The sequence below is a fragment of the Neovison vison genome, chromosome 5, assembly GCF_020171115.1.
Source record: "Neovison vison isolate M4711 chromosome 5, ASM_NN_V1, whole genome shotgun sequence".
Taxonomy (NCBI): Eukaryota; Metazoa; Chordata; class Mammalia; order Carnivora; family Mustelidae; genus Neogale; species Neogale vison.
In genome coordinates, this window is record NC_058095.1 from 133,863,543 (window position 1) to 133,886,242 (window position 22,700).

General features: G+C 40.8%; 1 protein-coding gene across 3 annotated transcripts in view; it reads right to left on the reverse strand.

The window, feature by feature from the left end:
- KLF12 (Kruppel like factor 12) overlaps positions 1 to 22,700 on the reverse strand; it is a 612,181-nt gene that overhangs the window by 281,554 nt on the left and 307,927 nt on the right. For all 3 annotated transcript variants that reach the window (XM_044249872.1, XM_044249871.1, XM_044249873.1), the window contains one exon: positions 20,457 to 20,520. In XM_044249872.1, coding sequence (XP_044105807.1) covers positions 20,457 to 20,489 — 33 coding nt within the window. In that variant the 5' untranslated portion in view covers positions 20,490 to 20,520. The remainder of the gene's footprint in view (positions 1 to 20,456; positions 20,521 to 22,700) is intronic.

Here is a 22,700-nt window from a genome sequence, read left to right on the forward strand (position 1 = left end):
AGTGGCATTTTTAGAAATGATATACAAATAAGTGTTGCAAAACAAACAAGAGAAGGATGCAGCTTTGCTACTAACCACTGTGCAACCTCACACAAGTGCCTCAGTATTCCAGAGACTGATAAAAGTTGTTACTGACAAAAGTAACAAATCTGGCCAGCAGACCCACTCCCACCTCTTTCCACCTGCTTTCTCCTTTTTAGAATGAATCAGTGTATCATGGAGAAGGGAGGAATTTACAAGCATCAATTACATTCTACAGATAACATTTTCGGTCCTTTGTATCTACAGTTTGGCAACAGTAATCCCCAGGAGAAGTTGTCACCACTGGGAAGAGTGGAATCGACAAAGGGAATAACCAGGTAAAGGGTCTTAATTTTTAGGATCCTGATGGTTAAGGAATGAGAATGATATTCGCAATTCAGTTTAAAAGTAATTGATGATCACATTAAAATCTTTGATTAAAACTCAGAAAAATCTAGCAGACATTTACCCATAAGCTAGAAGCAATGTCTCTCTCTCTCTCTCTCACACACACACACACACATACACACACACGAAGCATAAATGTGTAAATATAAACTGATCTGTTCCACAAGTGACTGACCTTATTTCAGCAATCTAATTGTTCCTATTCTCGGATTAGAATTCTACTTCTGAATTTACTCTATGTCACAAATTTGAGTCTAAGCCTCTCTGGGGTTCTAGATGAAATTTTAGGAATTTGACCATGTTTTTTTCAAAAGTTTTTCTTTTTCTGTCTGACTCTAGTAAGCAGCTAGTTCTTTGCCTTCACTCACCTCATCACCTGCTCCTTCATCCTTGCCCCCAGGAAGTCCCCTCACACAGGACACACTAGTCCTGCACCGGAACTCAACACAGACCTCCAGGAAGTCCCCCACCGCTCGCCCAGACGAGAGCTGACATGTGGGATAAACACCACCTGCCATGCCAGCCCAGCGAGCGGTGTTGTACAGAAGTTGCCTGGGCCACCATCTTTCTACAGCCCCCTTGCTTCTACTTGGGAAGGGCCATGGGGTGGCTCTTTGCCCTCCAACGACCCACACTGGATCCCCCTCCCGCATCAGAGGCTCCCAGTTCCTGAATCCCCGTATGCATGAACACCCGCCTCCTTATTAACCGTCCCCCAGAGCTGCTGACCTCCCGCTGTTGCCTGGCCACCTAGCCGCTCACCTACTGCTCTCCCTGACAGTTTTCATTCATTTCATTCACACCGTGAGCACCGACTCTTCCTATCGCTCGCGCTCACAATACTGCTCCAACTCTCACTGCCTAGATAAGCCCCCGGTGTCAAGACAACTCACATGTTTCCACCAAATCAGAATCCCCTTTCTCCTATGCTATGTCTTGCCCGTCTTGGGTCCTCAACTGCAGCTCCTCGCAGCCACGTGGCCCTGACCTGAGCCCAACTGGCGTATGGCATCAGGGACGGACGGTCAGTCTAGCCGTCTCAGCCACCAGGGACACCAACAACTGTGTCCACTGTAGGACTTCACCCTGCCCTCAGTCTGGGCTCCAGCTCCAGCCTCTGTGCCAGCCTCTGCGCAGACTTAGGAGGAAAGCAGGGGCAGAAGCAGACCTGTGTGGGTGTCATGGCCCTTGGACCCCTTCTGTCATCAGAACTGGCTCTGGCCTGGAGCTTTGTGGCACGTCTGAGACCCTGAATCCCAAAGCTTCCCCGCTTCTGGCTGCTGCTGATAGAGTCCCAGGCTGGGGGCAGGGGGAGCTCCCAATACCCACAGGGTCTAGGGCCCTGGAAGCCTGGGCTTGTAGGAAAGCAGCTGCCTGAATGTATTTTTTAAAAGAAATTCCACTCTAGTGGAATAAAGTAAACTTTATTCTCGTCAAAAACACACACACACACACACACAAGGCCACACTGATCCGCTGTTTTTCAGTAGAAGAGTCGACGGGAAAACGGTGAGCCCAGGCCGGCAGGCTCTTCTGTGTATGTCTTTGTCTCCAAGACAAGGTTTGGTACCGCAGGCGGGGCTTCAAGTCCTCAGACGTGACCAGTAGCATCAAGAAAGAGTGCAGAGCTCAAAAGGCAGATGATCAGTGAGACTCAAGGGGAGGGCAGGTGAGGAAGGAGAGCTTCACGTGAGAAAGGAGAGCCAGCAATGCCCACTGGTGGCTAGGAACTGTCCCGACTTAGCGGAGCTCCGTGTGCATCTCGAGCACTGCCTTCCCCACATAATCCCTCAGTACCTGGGTGATGAGGGGCGTTCTGGAAAGACTCAGAAGGAAGAAGTGTAGCAGCAGTCACATCCGTTTCACACTCAGAAGGTCAACGCAGAGCTCCAAATGCAGGCACAGCTCACAGACACTGTCACCACTAGGCAGCTGGTGCACCTTGCTGAGAATAGGACAGGCCCGCCCCCTTGACTGCGGCTCCTACGGGACCTCTCCGGGAGCTCAGCCAACTCCCGGGCCATGATGTGTTTAACACAGGGAGGGGGTCCGGCTCCTCCTCCAGTCCTCAGCATCCCCAAGACTGGAAGCTTAGCAGCGAAGAATCTGTGTAGAGATCGGCTCATCCTCACTGTTTCCTGTGTGCCCCTGCTCTCCCAAAGTTCCCACTCATCCTTCCTTCCTGTCCCGCTGACTTCTGGCCGAACACCAACGACACAGAAGCAACAGCCACACACAACTCGCTTAAATAGCTCCAACAACTGGATGAGGTCAAATCCTGAGAATAAATCCCATATTCCCTAGCATTCCTATGGTTCCATTTCTCTCATGACTGGTACAGATTTTGGTACCAGAACCAGTTCTGAGAAACAAAGCATGTTGAAGGTCAATAATCAAATGATTCTTCACTTGGAATATCTGTGAGTCCTACTTGCATTAGGCTAAGGTGTACTGAAGGATTAAATTATGTATAAGATAAAGAACTCCACTCATTGTTCAGTCAATAATTATTCATGATTGTATTAAAAGTCCCTTTAGAGAACAGTAGGAAATTAATTCTTAACTAACATCAGCTTGGGAGAAAGAAAGGAGGTTGCTTTTTTTTTTTTTAATGTACAGATGTTGATAATATAAAATTAAGCACAGATATTATACTTCCATAAATGTTTCCAATAATCAATTACTATGTTGCTTTAATACTATAATATTCTCATTAAATCAACATTGCTTAACTAAAATGGTCATGTTTAAAAGATGTTCATATCATTTTTATGATCACTCCTGAAATTTTCTGGTAAAATATATTACATAAATGACTTTGATAATGCACTCTAAATAGAAGGACATAAAGCTTAGCGGAAGAACCACTATAATCAAATGTCCAGAGAAGGAAGATGTGTGCGCAAGGAAGAGAAAGCATGAAAGCATGTGAACAAGGGAGACAGAAAGGGAGGGAAGGAGAGAGAAAATCATTTGGACACATAAATGAGCCTCAATAGATTCTGGCTGAAATATTTAATGACATCACTGAATATCACATTTATCATTAACTCCAAGAGGAAATTTTGCAGAGCACTTTAATGCTCAGCCAAAAAAAGAAAATATGGTTCATAGTTACTAAGATTTTTTTTAAACAAAAGATCATAACTTTTCTTGTTTGCTCCCATTTCTTCCAGTCAACATGATGCGATCATTCAAGGCCCAGGTCAAATGTCGCCTCATATGTGAAGCCGATCGTTGCCCATACCAACTCTCTCAGTTTCATTAAATATATTGTAGTATTAATCACACCAAATTGTAGTAACTTATTTTGCCTGTCCCTGAGATGATGAAGACTTGAGGTCAGGGTCTAAATTTAATTTGTCTTTGTAGCCCTGTATCTAACAAATAATACTTCGAAATATAGGATTGCTGGATTCATCACACTGCAGGGTAGGTGTGATGATTAATTTTGTGTCAGCCTGACTGGGCCAGAGGGTGCCCACATTGAACATCATTTCTTGGTGTGTCTGTAAGGGTGTTTCTGCATGAGATTAGCATTTGAACTGGGGACTTAGTAAGCACACTGCCCTCCTCCAAAGCAGGTGGGTATCCCCCAATTGGTTAAGGACCTAAATAGAACAAAAAGTGAAGGAAGGGAGGCACTAGTCCTTTCCTGCTTAAACTGGGACAACAGTCTTCTCCTGTCCTTGGATTTGGATTTAAACCATCAGCTCCCTGGTTCTCAAGTCTTTGAACTAGGGCCAAAATTGCACCACTGGATTTCCTGGGTCTCCAGCTTGTAGATGGCGGATCATGGGACTTCTCAGTCTCCATAATCATATGAGCCAATTCCTTATAATAAATCATATATATCATACAGGATATATATATACTTTCTGTTGGTTCTGTTTCTCTGAAGAACCCTGATTAATATGAGAGAAGGTGTCGACAGTGTCGACACCAACTCCCATATCATATCCAGTATCTTCAAGAGTTGTATTTCCTCCAAAAGAAAGCTTAATGTATCAATTCCTTATCAACACAAAGGAACAGTCAAACCCTAAAACCAGAAGCTGACATATTAAGTAGGACACCCAGTACCACATCCCAGCATACCTTTAGTCAAAGGGAAAGAAACATATACAAATACTGGTCTGAGTAGTGAATTTTCCTAAAGCAGAACTGACTGCCTTCTGAACTCAATTAACATGGCTTGAAATAGTAAAAATAGCTATATTAATGAGCACTTAGTGACTGCCAGGCAATATGCAAATGCTTTAGCATTTTTTTCTCATTGCACCTTCACAACAATATTTACAGAGGAGGCATCATCATCATCATCATTTCCACATGGCAGACGTGACAATGACAGAGATAGAGATAGAGAGAGAGAGAGAGAGAGAGAGAAGCTGGGTGAAGGGGGAGCCCTGGCTGAGCCATGATTAAAAACCAGGAGGTCCAAGCACAGAGCCTTGCTTGTCAACGCTGCAGGAGGCTCGGTAGTCCCTAAAATCTACCTTAGAGGAAACTGCAATGTCCCGGAATTTTAAATATTCTTCCTTTAAAACTCATGGAACACTTTCAGAGCAAATTTAGAAGAAAGGAAAAGGAGGGTGTGGGGAACCCTCCACCTTCTGTGAAAGCAAAGACAGTCAGAAACCCAGACTGCCAAACAAAACATACCTGTCAAAGACTGTGAAATCTGGGAGGCAGCTGGGAGTTGACATATACCTCCTCAGGCCTTAAGCAAAACATAGAATTTCTGAAAAGTAATAATCATAGTTATGAAATAACTCTGCCTACCCAGTGAAAGCAGAGACAGTACCACTCAGAGAGCGAGCAGAGGGACACGGCATGTTTTAGAGTCCAGCTCGTTCATCTGGACCGAGGTTCCCACCTGAGGTGGGAAAGGAAATCAGAGCCTTTATCTCAAGAGTCCTCCACTGTATAATGGAAGCAAGGAAGACTCTGGAAATGACAGATTTACTTAGAGAGTATTTGAAATCACTAACTCGAGTCAAAGATTTGGACTCATGTAGTTCATACCCAAACTCATGGCGCCCCTGCCCACAACACTCCCTGGGATACAGGCCAATACTAGCCAACACTGATCCCATTTGGAGACAGGGAAGAACCAGGGCCACAAGAGAACCGTGCAGAAAAGCAGGAAATACCAAGAAAAATGTAAGTAATAGGCCAGTGAGTAACAAACATAACAGGAGGAATTACCCAAGGAGACACAAAGAATTTGGGCAAATAACACTTCACAAATTTAAAAAAAAAAAAAAAAAAAAGGAACACAAGAGCATGTCTACAAAACAAAAATATTCAAGGAAGAAGTAAAAGCGTTCAAATGGTAAAAAAGACAAGTTAACTGAAATCAATGAAAATAAGCTGACAGAGCTCTGAAATACTACAGAAATACTGTTTAAAAAAACCACTTGGGTTATTAAAAAATAATGCAGAACTTGACTGAAAACATAGTAAGAAAAAATGCTTACGAGGAAAACACAGTAAGTGAAAACAAAAAGTTAAAGATGAAGACCATAGATGCAAAAACCAAGGAGAAATATTAGATATATTTTCAGGGTTACTAAAGAAGAGAACAAAATGAAAAGAAAATATACTTTAAATATGGTTTTAAAATGTGAATACATACATACAGACTCTATTTCTCAGAGTTTAATGACAGGATCCAAGAAAAACTGATACAGAATCATAAAAACCAAGACATAGTCAATGAAGTTACTGAACTTTCTAGCAAACTAAAAATAGTCCACAGATATCTGAACAAAAAGCAAAACAAGAAAAAGTAGATCAGTTTGCTTCAGCCTTCACAGTGACACCAAAGCCAGATAGCAGGAAAGCAATAGTTCCATACTGCTCAGAAAAATAAGAAGACTAAGCTTTAATATTGAACTAAAGCTGGGAGGGAGACAAACCATAAGTGACTCTTAATCTCACAAAACAAACTGAGGGTTGCTAGGGGGAGGGGGGTTGGGAGAAGGGGGGTGGGGTTATGGACACTGGGGAGGGTATGTGCTATGGTGAGTGCTGTGAAGTGGTGAGTGCTGGAAATTCACATACCTGAACCCAGGGGGATAAAAATATATTATACATTTATAAAAAATAAAAAAATTTTAAAAAAAATATTGAACTAAAGCTTTGGTAATTGTGGTTCATAATCACAAATAATAAAGAAATCACTGGTAATAACCTTAATCATAAAAGGATGGTAAAACAAGGAAAGGGAAAAATAGAAAGAAATGCCATCAATTTTCCCATCTTCTTTTTTTTTTTTTTTTTAAGATTATATTTATTTATTTGACAGGGAGAGACACAGTGAGAGAGGGAACACAAGCAGGGGAAGAGGGAGAGGGAGAAGCAGACTCCCCACTGAGCAGGGAACATGATGTAGGACCCTAGGATCATGACCCCAGCCAAAGGCAGATGCTTAACGACTGAGCCACCCAGGTGCCCCTCCCATCTTCCCCAGCAAAAAGTCAAAAGATGCTGTTTTGAAGTTAAATTCATTAAAAAAAAAAAAAAAAAAAAGGATTACCAGAATTCAAAGTGTTTTTCCCCACTTAACTCTTTAATTGAAGTATAATTGACAATGTTATATTAGTTTCAATTCATTCTTGACTCATTGCTCACCACAAAAAGCATAGTCACCATTTGTCACCATACAATGGTATTAGAGTATTACTGACTATATTCCCTATGCTATACTTTCCATCTCTGGGACTTTCATATTTTAATCACTGAAAGTTTGTACCTCTTAATGCCCTTCATCTATTTCACCCATCCTCCCAGAAACGTTCCTTCTGGAAAGCACCACTTTGTTCTCTATATGTAAGAGTCTCTGTCAAGGAATAGCAACACACTGGTGAAAGGACATTAATTTGAAATTCATAATTCCTCCAGTTTAAGTCCACTTTCTATTTCTTCCATTATATATTGGAAGCAAAATGAAAAAACAACTCTTCATTAGAAATACGAAGTATAAATATGATGATGCTTTCTGTAAGACCACCTTTATTTACTCGTATATACACACAGAGACGTTGTAAATAACATTCGTCAAATGATAAAAGGTGTGAGGCAGATTCTGGTCAAAATTCCATCAGTATTTTTCAAAGAGCTGGAGCAAATAATCCTAAAATTTGTATGAAATCAGAAGAGACCCCGAACTGCTAAGGAAATGTTGGAAAAGAGAAACAAAACTGGCGGCATCACATTGCCTGATTTCAAGCTTTACTACAAAGCTGTGATCACCAAGACAGCATGGTACTGGCACAAAAACAGACACATAGACCAGTAGAGTAGAGTAGAGAGTAGAGATCCCAGATATGGGCCCTCAACTCTATGGTCAAATAATCTTCGACAAAGCAGGAATAAAGATATAGTGGAAAAAAGTCTCTTCAATAAATGGTAATGGGAAAATTGGACAGCTATATGTATTAGAATAAAACTCGACCATTCTCTTATACCATACACAAAGATAAACTCGAAATGGATAAAAGACCTCAACGTGAGACAGGAATCCATCAGAATCCTAGAGGAGAACATAGGCAGTAATCTCTTCGATATCAGCCACAGCAACTTCTTTCAAGATATGTCTCCAAAGGCAAAGGAAACAAAAGCGAAAATGAACTTTTGGGACTTCATCAAGATCAAAAGCTTCTGCACAGTGAAGGAAACAGTCAAGAAAACAAAGAGGCAACCCATGGAATGGGAGAAGATATTTGCAAATGACAGTACAGACAAAAGGTTGATATCTAGGATCTATTAAGAACTTCTCAAACTTAAAATACACAAAACAGATAATCATGTCAAAAAATGGGCAGAAGACATAAACAGACACTTCTCCAATGAAGACATACAAATGGCTAACTGACACATGAAAAAATGCTCATCATCACTAGCCATCAAGGAGATTCACATTAAAACCACCCTGAGATACCACCTTACACCAGTTAGAATGGCCAACATTAGCAAGACAGGAAACAACGTATGTTGGAGAGGATGTGGAGAAAGGGGAACCCTCTTACACTGTTGGTGGAAATGCAAGTTGGTGCAGCCAATTTGGAGAACAGTGTGGAGGTTCCTTAAGAGATTAAAAATAGAGCTTCCCTATGACCCTGCAATTGCACTACTGGGTATTTACCCCAAAGACACAGATGTCGTGAAAAGAAGGGCCACCTGTACCCCAATGATCATAGCAGCAATGGGCACGGTCGCCAAACTGTGGAAAGAACCAAGATGCCCTTCAATGGATGAATGGATAAGGAAGATGTGGTCCATATACACTATGGAGTATTATGCCTCCATCAGAAAGGATGAATACCCAACTTTTGTATCAACATGGACGGGACTGGAAGAGATTATGCTGAGTGAAATAAGTCAAGCAGAGAGAGTCAATTATCATATGGTTTCATTTATTTGTGTAGCATAAGAAATAACACAGAGGATATGGGGAGATAGAGAGGAAAAGGGAGTTGAGGGAAATTGGAGGAAGAAATGAACCATGAGAAACTATGGACTCTGAAAAACAATCTGAGGGTTTTGAAGGAGTCGGGGGTGGGAGATAGGGGGAGCCTGGTGTTGGGTATTATGGAGGGCAAATAATGGATGGAGTACTGGTCTGGTGCATAAACAATGAATTCTGTTACACTGAAAGGAAATTAAATTTTTTTAAAAATGAAAAAAAAGGTGTGAGGTGGTGTTTAAAAATGAGCAATTCATCATCTTTTCAAAGAATAAAGCCATTATTCTACTTTAATAACTGCATAATATTTCTCAGATTCCTGTATATTATTTTGTTCTCATTTCCTAGATAAGAGAAATTAGATACCCAAAGGTGAAACAACTTGATGGAAGAGTGACCTAATTCAGGATGATATTTTAATAAATATGTGATATACCCACTAGTTTCCATCATTATCTCATCTACTGATTTGGCTCCATACGAGGATAAACTTGTAATATAATTACATATGCCTGACAGTAGAATGAATTGCCACATATAGTATAAATTCCAAAGAGTACTCAACATAAGGCTGATGGAACCAACCAACCCTTCCAGAAGGTTGCCACACCCCAAGCACAAGTTAGGCTTAGTGACGTTTGAGGGTACTTTCAATTCTGAAAATGACTTTATAATGTGAAGTCATACAACAAGTCACGAATCTCTCTCATGCTATAAAAATAATAGTATCAGTACCACGCTCACATTTAGAACTCTACGCTTTAAAATGTTTTCCTGAAAACATCATACTTCCTTTCCACCATAACCACTGAAATAGGACAAGTGTCATTAGTTCCACTATGCAGTTGAGAAAATTAAAATTCAGAAAAGTCGTCACTGGTCCACGATCATCCAGACAGATCATTATAGTGTCACGACTTGTTTTTCCAGGTTTTTCTGTTTGTTTCTTTGTTCTAGTCCATGTTTACTGTCTAAGCAACTACTATACATAAACGTATAGTAGCCAAGCGCTGACCACGTTTTACTTACATGACCCTGGGGTTTTCTGAGCCACTCTGCCTACTTAGTTGAAAATGGAAGGTTAGGTTGCCGTGATTCTTTCTATCCTGTGTTGAAGAAAGAGCCTTGGAACTTCATGGAAAAGAACTGTAAAGCAGCTACACTATCTATGCCCATCACTATGCTATAAACTCTTTTTTGGTAGGAAATTAAAGATTCCTCAGCAAAGCTTGCTATTGTCCTTGTGGTTTCCAAATACAAGAAGTAAAAGTCATCCACTGCTGGTGCTGGACAGTGTATGCAGCTGTTCATCAGAGGTAGTCACAGAGCAGAAGTCTGAATGTGAACTCTGGTGAGGGGGACTCATGTATATGCATGCGCATGTTCTGGACACCTGCTCTAAGCCAGCAGCTGAGAAGCACTCGGTAAACATACCCTGGAGCGGCTGGAAGACAGATGGGGCAAAGCCAGGTTTGCGGAGCCGGGTCCCTGAACAAGCCCCCTCATTCACTGGGACAGCAACTGGTGAAATACATTCGAGAGCATATATGACATATTTCCTGCCAATATTTGGGAACAGAAAATGACGGAAGATGGGATCTTTTCTGAATTTCCTTGATGTCTTCCAATGGCAGATCCTAAGGGGACACACTCAAGTGCAAGGGAAGTGAATAAAAGAACTTGACACTTGAGTAAGGGAAAGGACTTAATGCAAATATAGGTTTTTGCAAAGAGAGGATGAAAGCTGCTCCTGGAAGTGAGACTCTTGGTGTGGCCACAAAAGGAATTCTGCAAATGCTATTTAGGCCGTTTAAATATTCAAACCTAAGCAGAAAGGCACAGCATGATATTCTGTGGCTCTTGGCAAGATTTGATCACTAGTCAAAAACTGGAAACATACTAAATAGTTTTTGGTTTTTTTTTAATTTTTTTATTTATTTATTTGAGAGAGAGCATGAGAGGCGGGAAGGTCAGAGGGAGAAGCAGACTCCCCATAGAGCTGGGAGCCCGATGCAGGACTCCAGGACCGTGACCTGAGCCGAAGGCGGTTGCTTAACCAACTGAGCCACCCAGGCGCCCCGGAAACATACTAAATAGTTTTAAAAGCGATATTCAAATGTCTTTTCAATCACGTAGACAGGGGCAATGTTGCTTGCATTGCTGACATTCTAAAACTTCATCTTAAAACTGACCTTGCCAATACACTTAACACATAGAAAAGATAAATTTTCAAGCTCTGCAATTTTCTCCCTGAATCAGACACTGTTAAAACTAACAGCATCTGGGTCGCCTGGGTGGCTCAGCGGGTTAAGCCTTTGCATTCAGCTCGGGTCATGGTCTCAGGGTCCTGGGATCGAACCCCGCATCTGGCTCTCTGCTTGGCGGGGAGCCTGCTGCCTCCTCTCTCTCTGCCTGCCTCTCTGCCTACTTGTGATCTCTCTCTCTCTCTGTGTCAAATAAATAAATACATTTTTTCAAAAAATCCTTTAAAAACTAACAGCACCTGATTCAAGCAGGCTTAAAAAGAAGCACCAATGTATTTTCTGTTCTGAGACATCTGTAACTGAAAATACAGACCAAAAAAATGAAAAACAGCAATAAGAAAAAAAAATAGGGGGAGGAGTCAAGATGGCGGAGAAGTAGCAGGCTGAGACTACCTCAGCTAGCAGGAGATCAGCTAGAGAGCTTATCTAAAGATTGCAAACACCTGCAAATCCATCGGCAGATCGAGGAGAAGAAGAACAGCAATTCTAGAAACAGAAAAACAACCACTTTCTGAAAGGTAGGACTGGCGGAGAAGTGAATCCAAAGCGACGGGAAGATAGACCCCGGGGGGAGGGGCCGGCTCCCGGCAAGCGGCGGAGCAACGGAGCACAAAATCGGGACTTTTAAAAGTCTGTTCCGCTGAGGGACATCGCTCCGGAGGCTAAACCGGGGCGAAGCCCACACGGGGTCGGCGTGACCTCAGATCCCGCGGGGTCACAGAAGGATCGAGGGTGTCTGAGTGTCGCAGAGCTTGCGGATATTGGAACGGGAAAGCCGGCTGCAGAGACAGAGCCGACAGTAAGCTCGCAGCTCGGAGTTGCCTTGAACCGGTCGCAAGCTCGGTGAGCTCGGAGCGCGGCCGGAGGTTAGGCAGACGAGAGTTACTGGGAGCTGTTCGCTGAGGGCGCACAGGGGAGCGGGGCCCCGGGCTCTCGGCTCCTCCAGGCCGGAGACCAGGAGGCCGCCATTTGTATTCCCGTCCTCCAGAACTCTACGGAAAGCGCTCAGGGAACAAAAGCTCCTGAAAGCAAAGCCGAGCAGATCACTCAGCCCGGCCCCTGGTAAGGGCAGTGTAATTCCGCCTGGGGCAAAGACACTTGAGAATCACTACACCAGGCCCCTCCCCCAGAAGATCAACAAGAAATCCAGCCAAGACCAAGTTCACCTACCAAGGAGTACAGTTTCAATACCAAGGAGAGAGCAGCAGAATTCCAGAGGAGGAGAAAACAAACAACGGAACTCATGGCTTTCTGCCTGTGATTTTTTAGTCTTGCAGTTAATTTAATTTTTTTCTTTTTCATTTTTTTTCTCTTCTTCTGCTAAAATTTTTTATAACTTTTACCCTTTTCTTTTTTAACGTTTTTAACTAGATTATCTAATATATATATATATTTTTTTCTTTTTTATACTTTTGTTTATTCATTTTTTTTAATTCTTTTTTTCTTTCTTTCTTTTTGAACCTCTTTTTATCCCCAAATCAGAAGAGATCCTAATCTCTTCAATCTTTTTTTTTCTTAATCCTTTTTTAAATTCTTGATTGAATTTTTAATTCAATCTCTTTTTTTTAATTCTTTTTTTCTTTTTTTTCTTTCTTTCTTTTTGAACCTCTTTTTATCCCCAAATCAGAAGAGATCCCAATCAGAAGAGATTGGGAGATCCCAATCAGAAGAGATTGGGAGATCCCAATCAGAAGAGATTGGGAGATCCCAATCAAAGGAGATCCCAATCAGAGGAGATCCCTCACCCAATCGTGAGGGGGGAAAAATCCCCCCTCACGATTTGGGATCTCTTCTGATTTGGTTAAAGCATATTTTCCTGGGATTGTTGCCACCCTTTTAGTATTTTACTTGCTCCTTCATATACTCTTAGCTGGACAAAATGACAAGGCGGAAAAATTCACAACAAAAAAAAGAACAAGAGGCAGTACCGAAGGCTAGGGACCTAATCAATACAGACATTGGTAATATGTCAGATCTAGAGTTCAAAATGACAATTCTCAAGGTTATAGCCGGGCTTGAAAAAGGCATGGAAGATATTAGAGAAACCCTCTCCAGAGATATAAAAGCCCTTTCTGGAGAAATAAAAGAACTAAAATCTAACCAAGTTGAAATAAAAAATGCTATTACTGAAGTTCAATCAAAAATGGAGGCTCTCACTGCTAGGATAAATGAGGCAGAAGAAAGAATTAGCGATATAGAAGACCAAATGACAGAGAATAAAGAAGCTGAGCAAAAGAGGGACAACAGCTACTGGACCATGAGGGGAGAATTCGAGAGATAAGTGACACCATAAGACGAAACAACATTAGAATAATTGGGATTCCAGAAGAAGAAGAAAGAGAGAGGGGAGCAGAAGGTATACTGGAGAGAATTATTGGGGAGAATTTCCCCAATATGGCAAAGGGAACGAGCATCAAAATTCAGGAGGTTCAGAGAACGCCCCTCAAAATCAATAAGAATAGGCCCACACCCCGTCACCTAATAGTAAAATTTACAAGCCTTAGTGACAAAGAGAAAATCCTGAAAGCAGCCCGGGAAAAGAAGTCTGTAACATACAATGGTAAAAGTATTCGATTGGCAGCTGACTTATCCACAGAGACCTGGCAGGCCAGAAAGAGCTGGCATGATATTTTCAGAGCACTAAACGAGAAAAACATGCAGCCAAGAATACTATATCCAGCTAGGCTATCATTGAAAATAGAAGGAGAGATTAAAAGCTTCCAGGACAAACAAAAACTGAAAGAATTTGCAAACACCAAACCAGCTCTACAGGAAATACTGAAAGGGGTCCTCTAAGCAAAGAGAGAGCCTACAAGTGGTAGATCAGAAAGGAACAGAGACAATATATAGTAACAGTCACCTTACAGGCAATACAATGGCACTAAAATCATATCTCTCAATAGTTACCCTGAATGTTAATGGGCTAAATGCCCCAATCAAAAGACACAGGGTATCAGAATGGATAAAAAAACAAAACCCATCTATATGTTGCCTCCAAGAAACTCATTTTAAACCCGAAGACACCTCCAGACTTAAAGTGAGGGGGTGGAAAAGAATTTACCATGCTAATGGACATCAGAAAAAAGCAGGAGTGGCAATCCTTATATCAGATCAATTAGATTTTAAGCCAAAGACTATAATAAGAGATGAGGAAGGACACTATATCATACTCAAAGGGTCTGTCCAACAAGAAGATCTAACAATTTTAAATATCTATGCCCCCAACGTGGGCGCAGCAAACTATATAAACCAATTAATAACAAAATCAAAGAAACACATCAACAATAATACAATAATAGTAGGGGACTTTAACACTCCCCTCACTGAAATGGACAGATCATCCAAGCAAAAGATCAACAGGGAAATAAAGGCCTTAAATGATACACTGGATGAGATGGACATCACAGATATATTCAGAACATTTCATCCCAAAGCAACAGAATACACATTCTTCTCTAGTGCACATGGAACATTCTCCAGAATAGATCACATCCTCGGTCCTAAATCAGGACTCAACCAGTATCAAAAGATTGGGATCATTCCCTGCATATTTTCAGACCACAATGCTCTGAAGCTAGAACTCAACCACAAGAGGAAGTTTGGAAAGAACACAAATACATGGAGACTAAACAGCATCCTTCTAAAGAATGAATGGGTCAACCGGGAAATTAAAGAAGAATTGAAAAAAATCATGGAAACAAATGATAATGAAAATACAACGGTTCAAAATCTGTGGGACACAACAAAGGCAGTCCTGAGAGGAAAATATATAGCGGTACAAGCTTTTCTCAAGAAACAAGAAAGGTCTCAGGTACACAACCTAACCCTACACCTAAAGGAGCTGGAGAAAGAACAAGAAAGAAACCCTAAGCCCAGCAGGAGAAGAGAAATCATAAAGATCAGAGCAGAAATCAATGAAATAGAAACCAAAAAAACAATAGAACAAATCAACCAAACTAGGAGCTGGTTCTTTGAAAGAATTAATAAAATTGATAAACCCTTGGCCAGACTTATCAAAAAGAAAAGAGAAAGGACCCAAATAAATAAAATCATGAATGAAAGAGGAGAGATCACAACTAACACCAAAGAAATACAAACTATTATAGGAACCTACTACGAGCAACTCTACGCCAACAAATTTGACAATCTGGAAGAAATGGATGCATTCCTAGAAACATATAAACTACCAAAATTGAACCAGGAAGAAATAGAAAGCCTGAACAGACCCATAACCAGTAAGGAGATTGAAACAGTCATTAAAAATCTCCAAACAAACAAAAGCCCAGGGCCAGATGGCTTCCCGGGGGAATTCTACCAAACATTTAAAGAAGAACTAATTCCTATTCTCCTGAAACTGTTCCAAAAAATAGAAATGGAAGGAAAACTCCCAAACTCATTTTATGAGGCCAGCATCACCTTGATCCCAAAACCAGACAAGGATCCCATCAAAAAAGAGAGCTATAGACCAATATCCTTGATGAACACAGATGCAAAAATTCTCACCAAAATACTAGCCAATAGGATTCAACAGTACATTAAAAGGATTATTCACCAGGACCAAGTGGGATTTATCCCAGGGCTGCAAGGTTGGTTCAACATCCGCAAATCAGTCAATGTGATACAACACATCAATAAAAGAAAGAACAAGAACCATATGATACTCTCAATAGATGCTGAAAAAGCATTTGACAAAGTACAGCATCCCTTCCTGATCAAAACCCTTCAAAGTGTAGGGATAGAGGGCACATACCTCAATATCATCAAAGCCATCTATGAAAAACCCACTGCAAATATCATTCTCAATGGAGAAAAACTGAAAGCTTTTCCACTAAGGTCAGGAACACGGCAGGGATGTCCATTATCACCACTGCTATTCAACATAGTACTAGAAGTCCTAGCCTCAGCAATCAGACAACAAAAGGAAATTAAAGGCATCCAAATCGGCAAAGAAGAAGTCAAATTATCACTCTTCGCAGATGATATGATACTCTATGTGGAAAACCCAAAAGACTCCACTCCAAAACTGCTAGAACTTATACAGGAATTCAGTAAAGTGTCAGGATATAAGATCAATGCACAGAAATCAGTTGCATTTCTCTACACCAACAACAAGACAGAAGAAAGAGAAATTAAGGAGTCAATCCCATTTACAGTTGCACCCCAAACCATAAGATACCTAGGAATAAACCTAACCAAAGAGGCACAGAATCTATACTCAGAAAACTATAAAGTACTCATGAAAGAAATTGAGGAAGACACAAAGAAATGGAAAAATGTTCCATGCTCCTGGATTGGAAGAATAAATATTGTGAAAATGTCTATGCTACCTAAAGCAATCTACACATTTAATGCAATTCCTATCAAAGTACCATCCATCTTTTTCAAAGAAATGGAACAAATAATTTTAAAATTTATATGGAACCAGAAAAGACCTCGAATAGCCAAAGGAATATTGAAAAACAAAGCCAAAGTTGGTGGCATCACAATTCCGGACTTCAAGCTTTATTACAAAGCTGTCATCATCAAGACAGCATGGTACTGGCACAAAAACAGACACATAGACCAATGGAACAGAATAGAGAGCCCAGAAATAGACCCTCAACTCTATGGTCAACTAATCTTCGACAAAGCAGGAAAGAATGTCCAATGGAAAAAAGACAGCCTCTTCAATAAATGGTGTTGGGAAAATTGGACAGCCACGTACAGAAAAATGAAATTGGACCATTTCCTTACACCACACACAAAAATAGATTCAAAATGGATTAAGGACCTCAATGTGAGAAAGGAATCCATCAAAATCCTTGAGGAGAACACAGGCAGCAACCTCTTCGACCTCAGCCGCAGCAACATATTCCTAGGAACATCGCCAAAGGCAAGGGAAGCAAGGGCAAAAATGAACTTTTGGGATTTCATCAAAATCAAAAGCTTTTGCACAGCAAAGGAAACAGTTAACAAAACCAAAAGACAACTGACAGAATGGGAGAAGATATTTGCAAACGACCTATCAGATAAAGGACTAGTGTCCAAAATCTATAAAGAACTTAACAAACTCAACACCCAAAGAACAAATAATCCAATCAAGAAATGGGCAGAGGACATGAACAGACGTTTCTGCAAAGAAGACATCCAGATGGCAAACAGACACATGAAAAAGTGCTCCATATCACTCGGCATCAGGGAAATACAAATCAAAACCACAATGAGATATCACCTCACACCAGTCAGAATGGCTAAAATCAACAAGTCAGGAAATGACAGATGCTGGCGAGGATGCGGAGAAAGGGGAACCCTCCTACACTGTTGGTGGGAATGCAAGCTGGTGCAACCACTCTGTTAAACAGCATGGAGGTTCCTCAAAATGTTGAAAATAGAACTGCCCTATGACCCAGCAATTGCACTACTGGGAATTTACCCTAAAGATACAAACGTAGTGATCCAAAGGGGCACGTGCACCCGAATGTTTATAGCAGCAATGTCCACAATAGCCAAACTATGGAAAGAACCTAGATGTCCATCAACAGATGAATGGATCAAGAAGATGTGGTATATATACACAATGGAATACTATGCAGCCATCAAAAGAAACGAAATCTTGCCATTTGCGACAACATGGATGGAACTAGAGCGTATCATGCTTAGCGAAATAAGTCAAGCGGAGAAAGACAACTATCATATGATCTCCCTGATACGAGGGAGTGGTAATGCAACATGGGGGCTTAAGTGGGTAGGAGAAGAATCCATGAAACAAGATGGGATAGGGAGGGAGACAAACCATAAGTGACTCTTAATCTCACGAAACAAACTGTGGGTTGCTGGGGGGAGGGGGGTTGGGAGAAGGGAGGTAGGGTTATGAACATTGGGGAGGGTATGTGCTTTTGGGTAAATTGGAAGGGGAGATGAACCATGAGAGACTATGGACTCTGAAAAACAATCTGAGGGGTTTGAAGTGGCGGGGGGGTGGGAGGTTGGGGTACCAGGTGGTGGGTATTATAGAGGGCACAGCTTGCATGGAGCACTGGGTGTGGTGAAAAAATAATGAATACTGTTTTTCTGAAAATAAATAAATTGGAAAAAAAAAAAGAAAAAAAATAATTCTTTGGGACAAACACATTAAGAGAAATACTCACTGCTCCTTCCTCCATACAGACTTCTGAATAAGACTTTTATATGCTAGGAGGCACAATCATTTAGAATGAATCACATATATTATAGTCAATCAAGATAATATTTTCAGAGTTTTTCCTCAGGGTAAGTAGTAACACAATGATTCTCTTTGCCAACATCTTCAGTTGTCATAAAATTAGTTACAGAACAATGACACTGTCAAAATAAATAAACTCACAAAGTTAATACTGATCCACTCAAACAAAAAAACTTAATAACAATTGAATGAAAACATAAAGTAATACTATACCAACATCATATATAAGGGATAAATATATTTTGCATGATAAGGAGTGAAAGTTTCCATATTTACATAGGGACAAAGCAAGAAAATTTAAATTTATTACCTTTGCCTTAGGGAGTCCATAATACCGTTTAACTTTATGAATGAAATTATCAGTGGTGTGCTGGTGCTAGCTCATCCCCAGCTCACAAGTGCCAGTTGTTAAATATTAAAGATCCCTGCAAGCTAGTTGTTAAATCACTGAAACCAATCATAATTAGAGTATTTACATCATGGGCAATGACGAGCAATACGGACCACACCCCTCCATCCCCCGCTCCCCAACCCAAAGTCAGTTTAATAGCAACTCACTGATCCAAATAAAGATACACAGTGTAGGGACTCAATTGGTCAAGCATCAGCCTTTGGCTCAGGTCATGATCCCAGGGTCCTAAGTTTGAATCCTGCATTGGGCTCCCTGCTCAACGGGGAACCTGCTTCTCCCTTTGCCCCTTGCCACGCTCATGAACAGGAGCTCTCTCACTCTTTCACTCTCACATGCTTTCTTCCTTTCTTTCTCAAATACATAAAATCTTTAAAAAAAAATACACAGCACAATTAATTTTCACAAAGTAAATTCTCCCATGTAGGCAATACTGGGGTCAAGAAAAAGAATATTACCATACACCCGCAAGCCTCCCTTGTATCATGTGTGAATCCATGCGCCCTCTAGAGGTCTGAAAATCTTCCAGATACAAATACTAGAAAGGAGTAATTTTAGCAATGATGAGGGAAGAAGGCAATGTTAAATGAAAGATATAACCTGGAAAATTATCTGGAAGCAACTGCAAAGGTAGGCTGGCAGACAAAGAAACAGCATGATACACATTTACTCGACAGTAGCAGGAGCAACGCAGGAAGGAAAATACGAAATGGCAGGTACTGCGCAGCTCCACAAGTGTTATGAGGCACATGTCTACAAACAGACCTGTTAAGTGTGAAAATCTTAGGAAAGAGATAGTTTAACATACTGTATTTCTCTTTCTTTTGCCTATGATTTTTATATCATAACCAGTAGAGAGTAGGAGAAAAGCTCAAGTAACTGCCACACCTAAAGTGACAGCTAGTATTTGATTACTATTGAAATTCACAAGACTTGGGGCGCCTGGGTGGCTCAGTGGGTTAGGCCGCTGCCTTCAGCTCAGGTCATGATCTCAGAGTCCTGGGATCGAGTCCTGCATCGGGCTTTCTGCTCAGCAGGGAGCCTGCTTCCCTTCCTCTCTCTCTGCCTGCCTCTATGCCTACTTGTGATTTCTGTCTGTCAAACAAATAAATAAAATCTTTAAAAAAAAAAAAAAAGAAAGAAAAAAGAAATTCACAAGACTTTTTCCCCTCTCTAATTTACAGTGGTACCTGTCTGTGAAAAGCCCTTCAAAGTCATCCCACTCCTCTGAGGAAAGCTAACTCAGCTGGCACAAAGAAAACAGCATCTGACAGCAATCCTGTGCCATGTGGTGCTGGTATCAGGATTATGCTTGTAGGAACGAACATATATTTACACAAAAGCTGGCTTCTTTTGTTTTTCATTGTCCCAGGGATCAGTTGTATCCAGTGGTCTTCCAGTTCTCAATATTCATCAATAAGCTGATTCCTTAATTTCAGCCTAAGTTCTATGAAACTGATAATAGCTAGACTTACACAAAAAAAAGGTTTTTCCTTATAAATTTCTTCATATTTAAGGGTTAAAAATTTTTAAATTACACTTTACAGATAGATGTATGTATCGAAGTATTGCCTTCTGTCCCATACCCAGACACAGAAGTGTTCTAATGAGAATAATGGCCCCAAAATCATGTTCAACCTAAGATTTTCAATGCAGTTATATACAATTTGACTAACCAACCTTTATTGTTTTCCTCTTCATATGGATATTCATTCATCCATTTGTCTCTAGAGTCACATTGATCCTGCAAGAAACACACACAAAAACAGATAATGAGAAAAAGTTCCACATGTTGATGACATTCCTCCACTGGGGAGTGAACAATTTCATTCTGCAACTCTTTAGGTTCTTTATTGGTAGAATGAGATAATCAAAGCAACAGTCACAGAATATTTTTTTCCATTGGTTGTTTGTTTTTTGCTTGCTCTTTACCAGCCACTAAAGGGCAAAGTGGAGAAATGAGGGAATAAAAGTATGATCTCCAACTAGGACAGCTCCTGAGCACAAGATAATGGGGATCTGGATAAAGAGAGTCGAGGGAGGGAAGAAAAGGAAAGGGAGGTACCAGAGAGACAAAGGGGAGGAGAAAATGGCAGAAATTGGTTTAAAAGTAAATTTAATATATGAAAGTCACAAATATTCTTACTGGAGCACTTGGCTCCCTTATTCGTAGCAACCAACGAATTTTTAAGTAATGCTGTTTTCCAGAGGAAATGATTGTTTTCCTTCTTTACAGCTGATACATATGCAGCATAATTAATATGAATACTTTTTGGTGCCTTCATGTCGATCAATACCCAAGCAACTTCTTATTTATTTTAAAGATTTATTTGTTTGCAAGAGAGAGAGAGATACGGGGGCGGGGGGGAGCAGAGGGAGAGAATTCCCAAGCAGACTCCTTGCTGGGCGCAGAGCCCACCACCTAGGACTCAACCCCACAACCTTGCGATCATGACCGGAACCTAAATAAACCAAGAGTCCAGTCAAATGCTTAACTGACTAGGCCACCCAGATACCCCAAAAAATTAATCTCAAAAGCTTCCATATCCCCAGGACCGTTTGGATCTCACTAAATATAATTAAATATTGCTGGATTAGAGAGTTCTGATTACAATAAAGCATTTGCCTCATGTGGAAGTATCTTGAAAGTCCTCCTGTTTATTTTCATTCAGCACATTATGTAACTTGCTTCAGAATTCCCTTTTCATGAGGCAAATTTTCTTTGGCATTCAGTTAAGCCAGCTTAGTAGGCATAATTGATTTTGCTTTTTCATTCGGAATTACACTCAAGAGGGACAGGCCTTGGTGTTCTCAGCAGCACCCACTCTGCTGGGGGCTCACCCCTGTAGCACGGCACAGATTTCCTCTGTGTGGGCCTCCAGACATTTGAACAGAAAAAGGGTTCACTCGCTCATAGGGCCTTAAATGAAACATAGCACGTTTCACAAGTTCCATGGGCTTGGTCTGTAAGGCAGACTGGCTTTTAATTTTATTCTAGTTTGAAGTTAATCAATCAATTAACCAATTTCTCCTTCTCTCTCTCTCTCTCTCTCTCTTCCCCTTTGCCCCCTCCCTCCTTCCTCTCCACTTTTCTCTCTATACATATGTAATATATACATATTTTTAAAAGTTTATATCTCAATATGTATATACTACGGTTTTTACTACAGTTTTTACTACTGGAAATGCTGCTGTAGTAAATGCTGCTGAAAAGCAATATAATGTAAATGTAACATTTTAATAATTTTTTTAAAGATCTTATTTATTTATTTATTTGGCAGAGAGAGACAAAGCGATAGAGGGAACACAAGCAGGAGGAGTGGGAGAGGGAGAAGCAGGCAACAGGGAGCCCCATGTGAGGCTCAATCCCAGGACCCTGGGGGTCATGACCTAAGTTGAAGGCAGACACTTAATGACTGAGCCACCCAGGCACCCCAATAATAGCTTAATATTACAATGGCAAACTAGAAAAATTCTCTGGAAATTCAGAGTGTAACTCTTCTATTTTACATTATGAAACCATAATATGGTTTCCCTTGAAAGAATTAAAAAGTCATCTAAAACACCATGTTCTTATCAAACACGTCCTGTCCTTTCTAGTCTTCAAAATATATCTAAATCAATCAGTTCCAACTTAGCAGAATGTACTAGGTACGTCAAAAACTGGCTTCAATCTTACATTCCAATTTTGTAGGTTTTTTTCTCCCCACACTTCGATATATCTTGGCCATTTTTCACATGATATTCAACTTCCTGATGCTTAATCCAAAATTTGTAACACTCCACTGCAGAGATATATTTACTCCCTAATTTTTGTCTAATAATTTACGATTTTGTGCTACTGCTGATAACGTTTAAACATCCTTCTAAGTGAATCTTATAGCCACAGGGCCTCTGCTAGCCGGGGTGATGACATAGTGACAC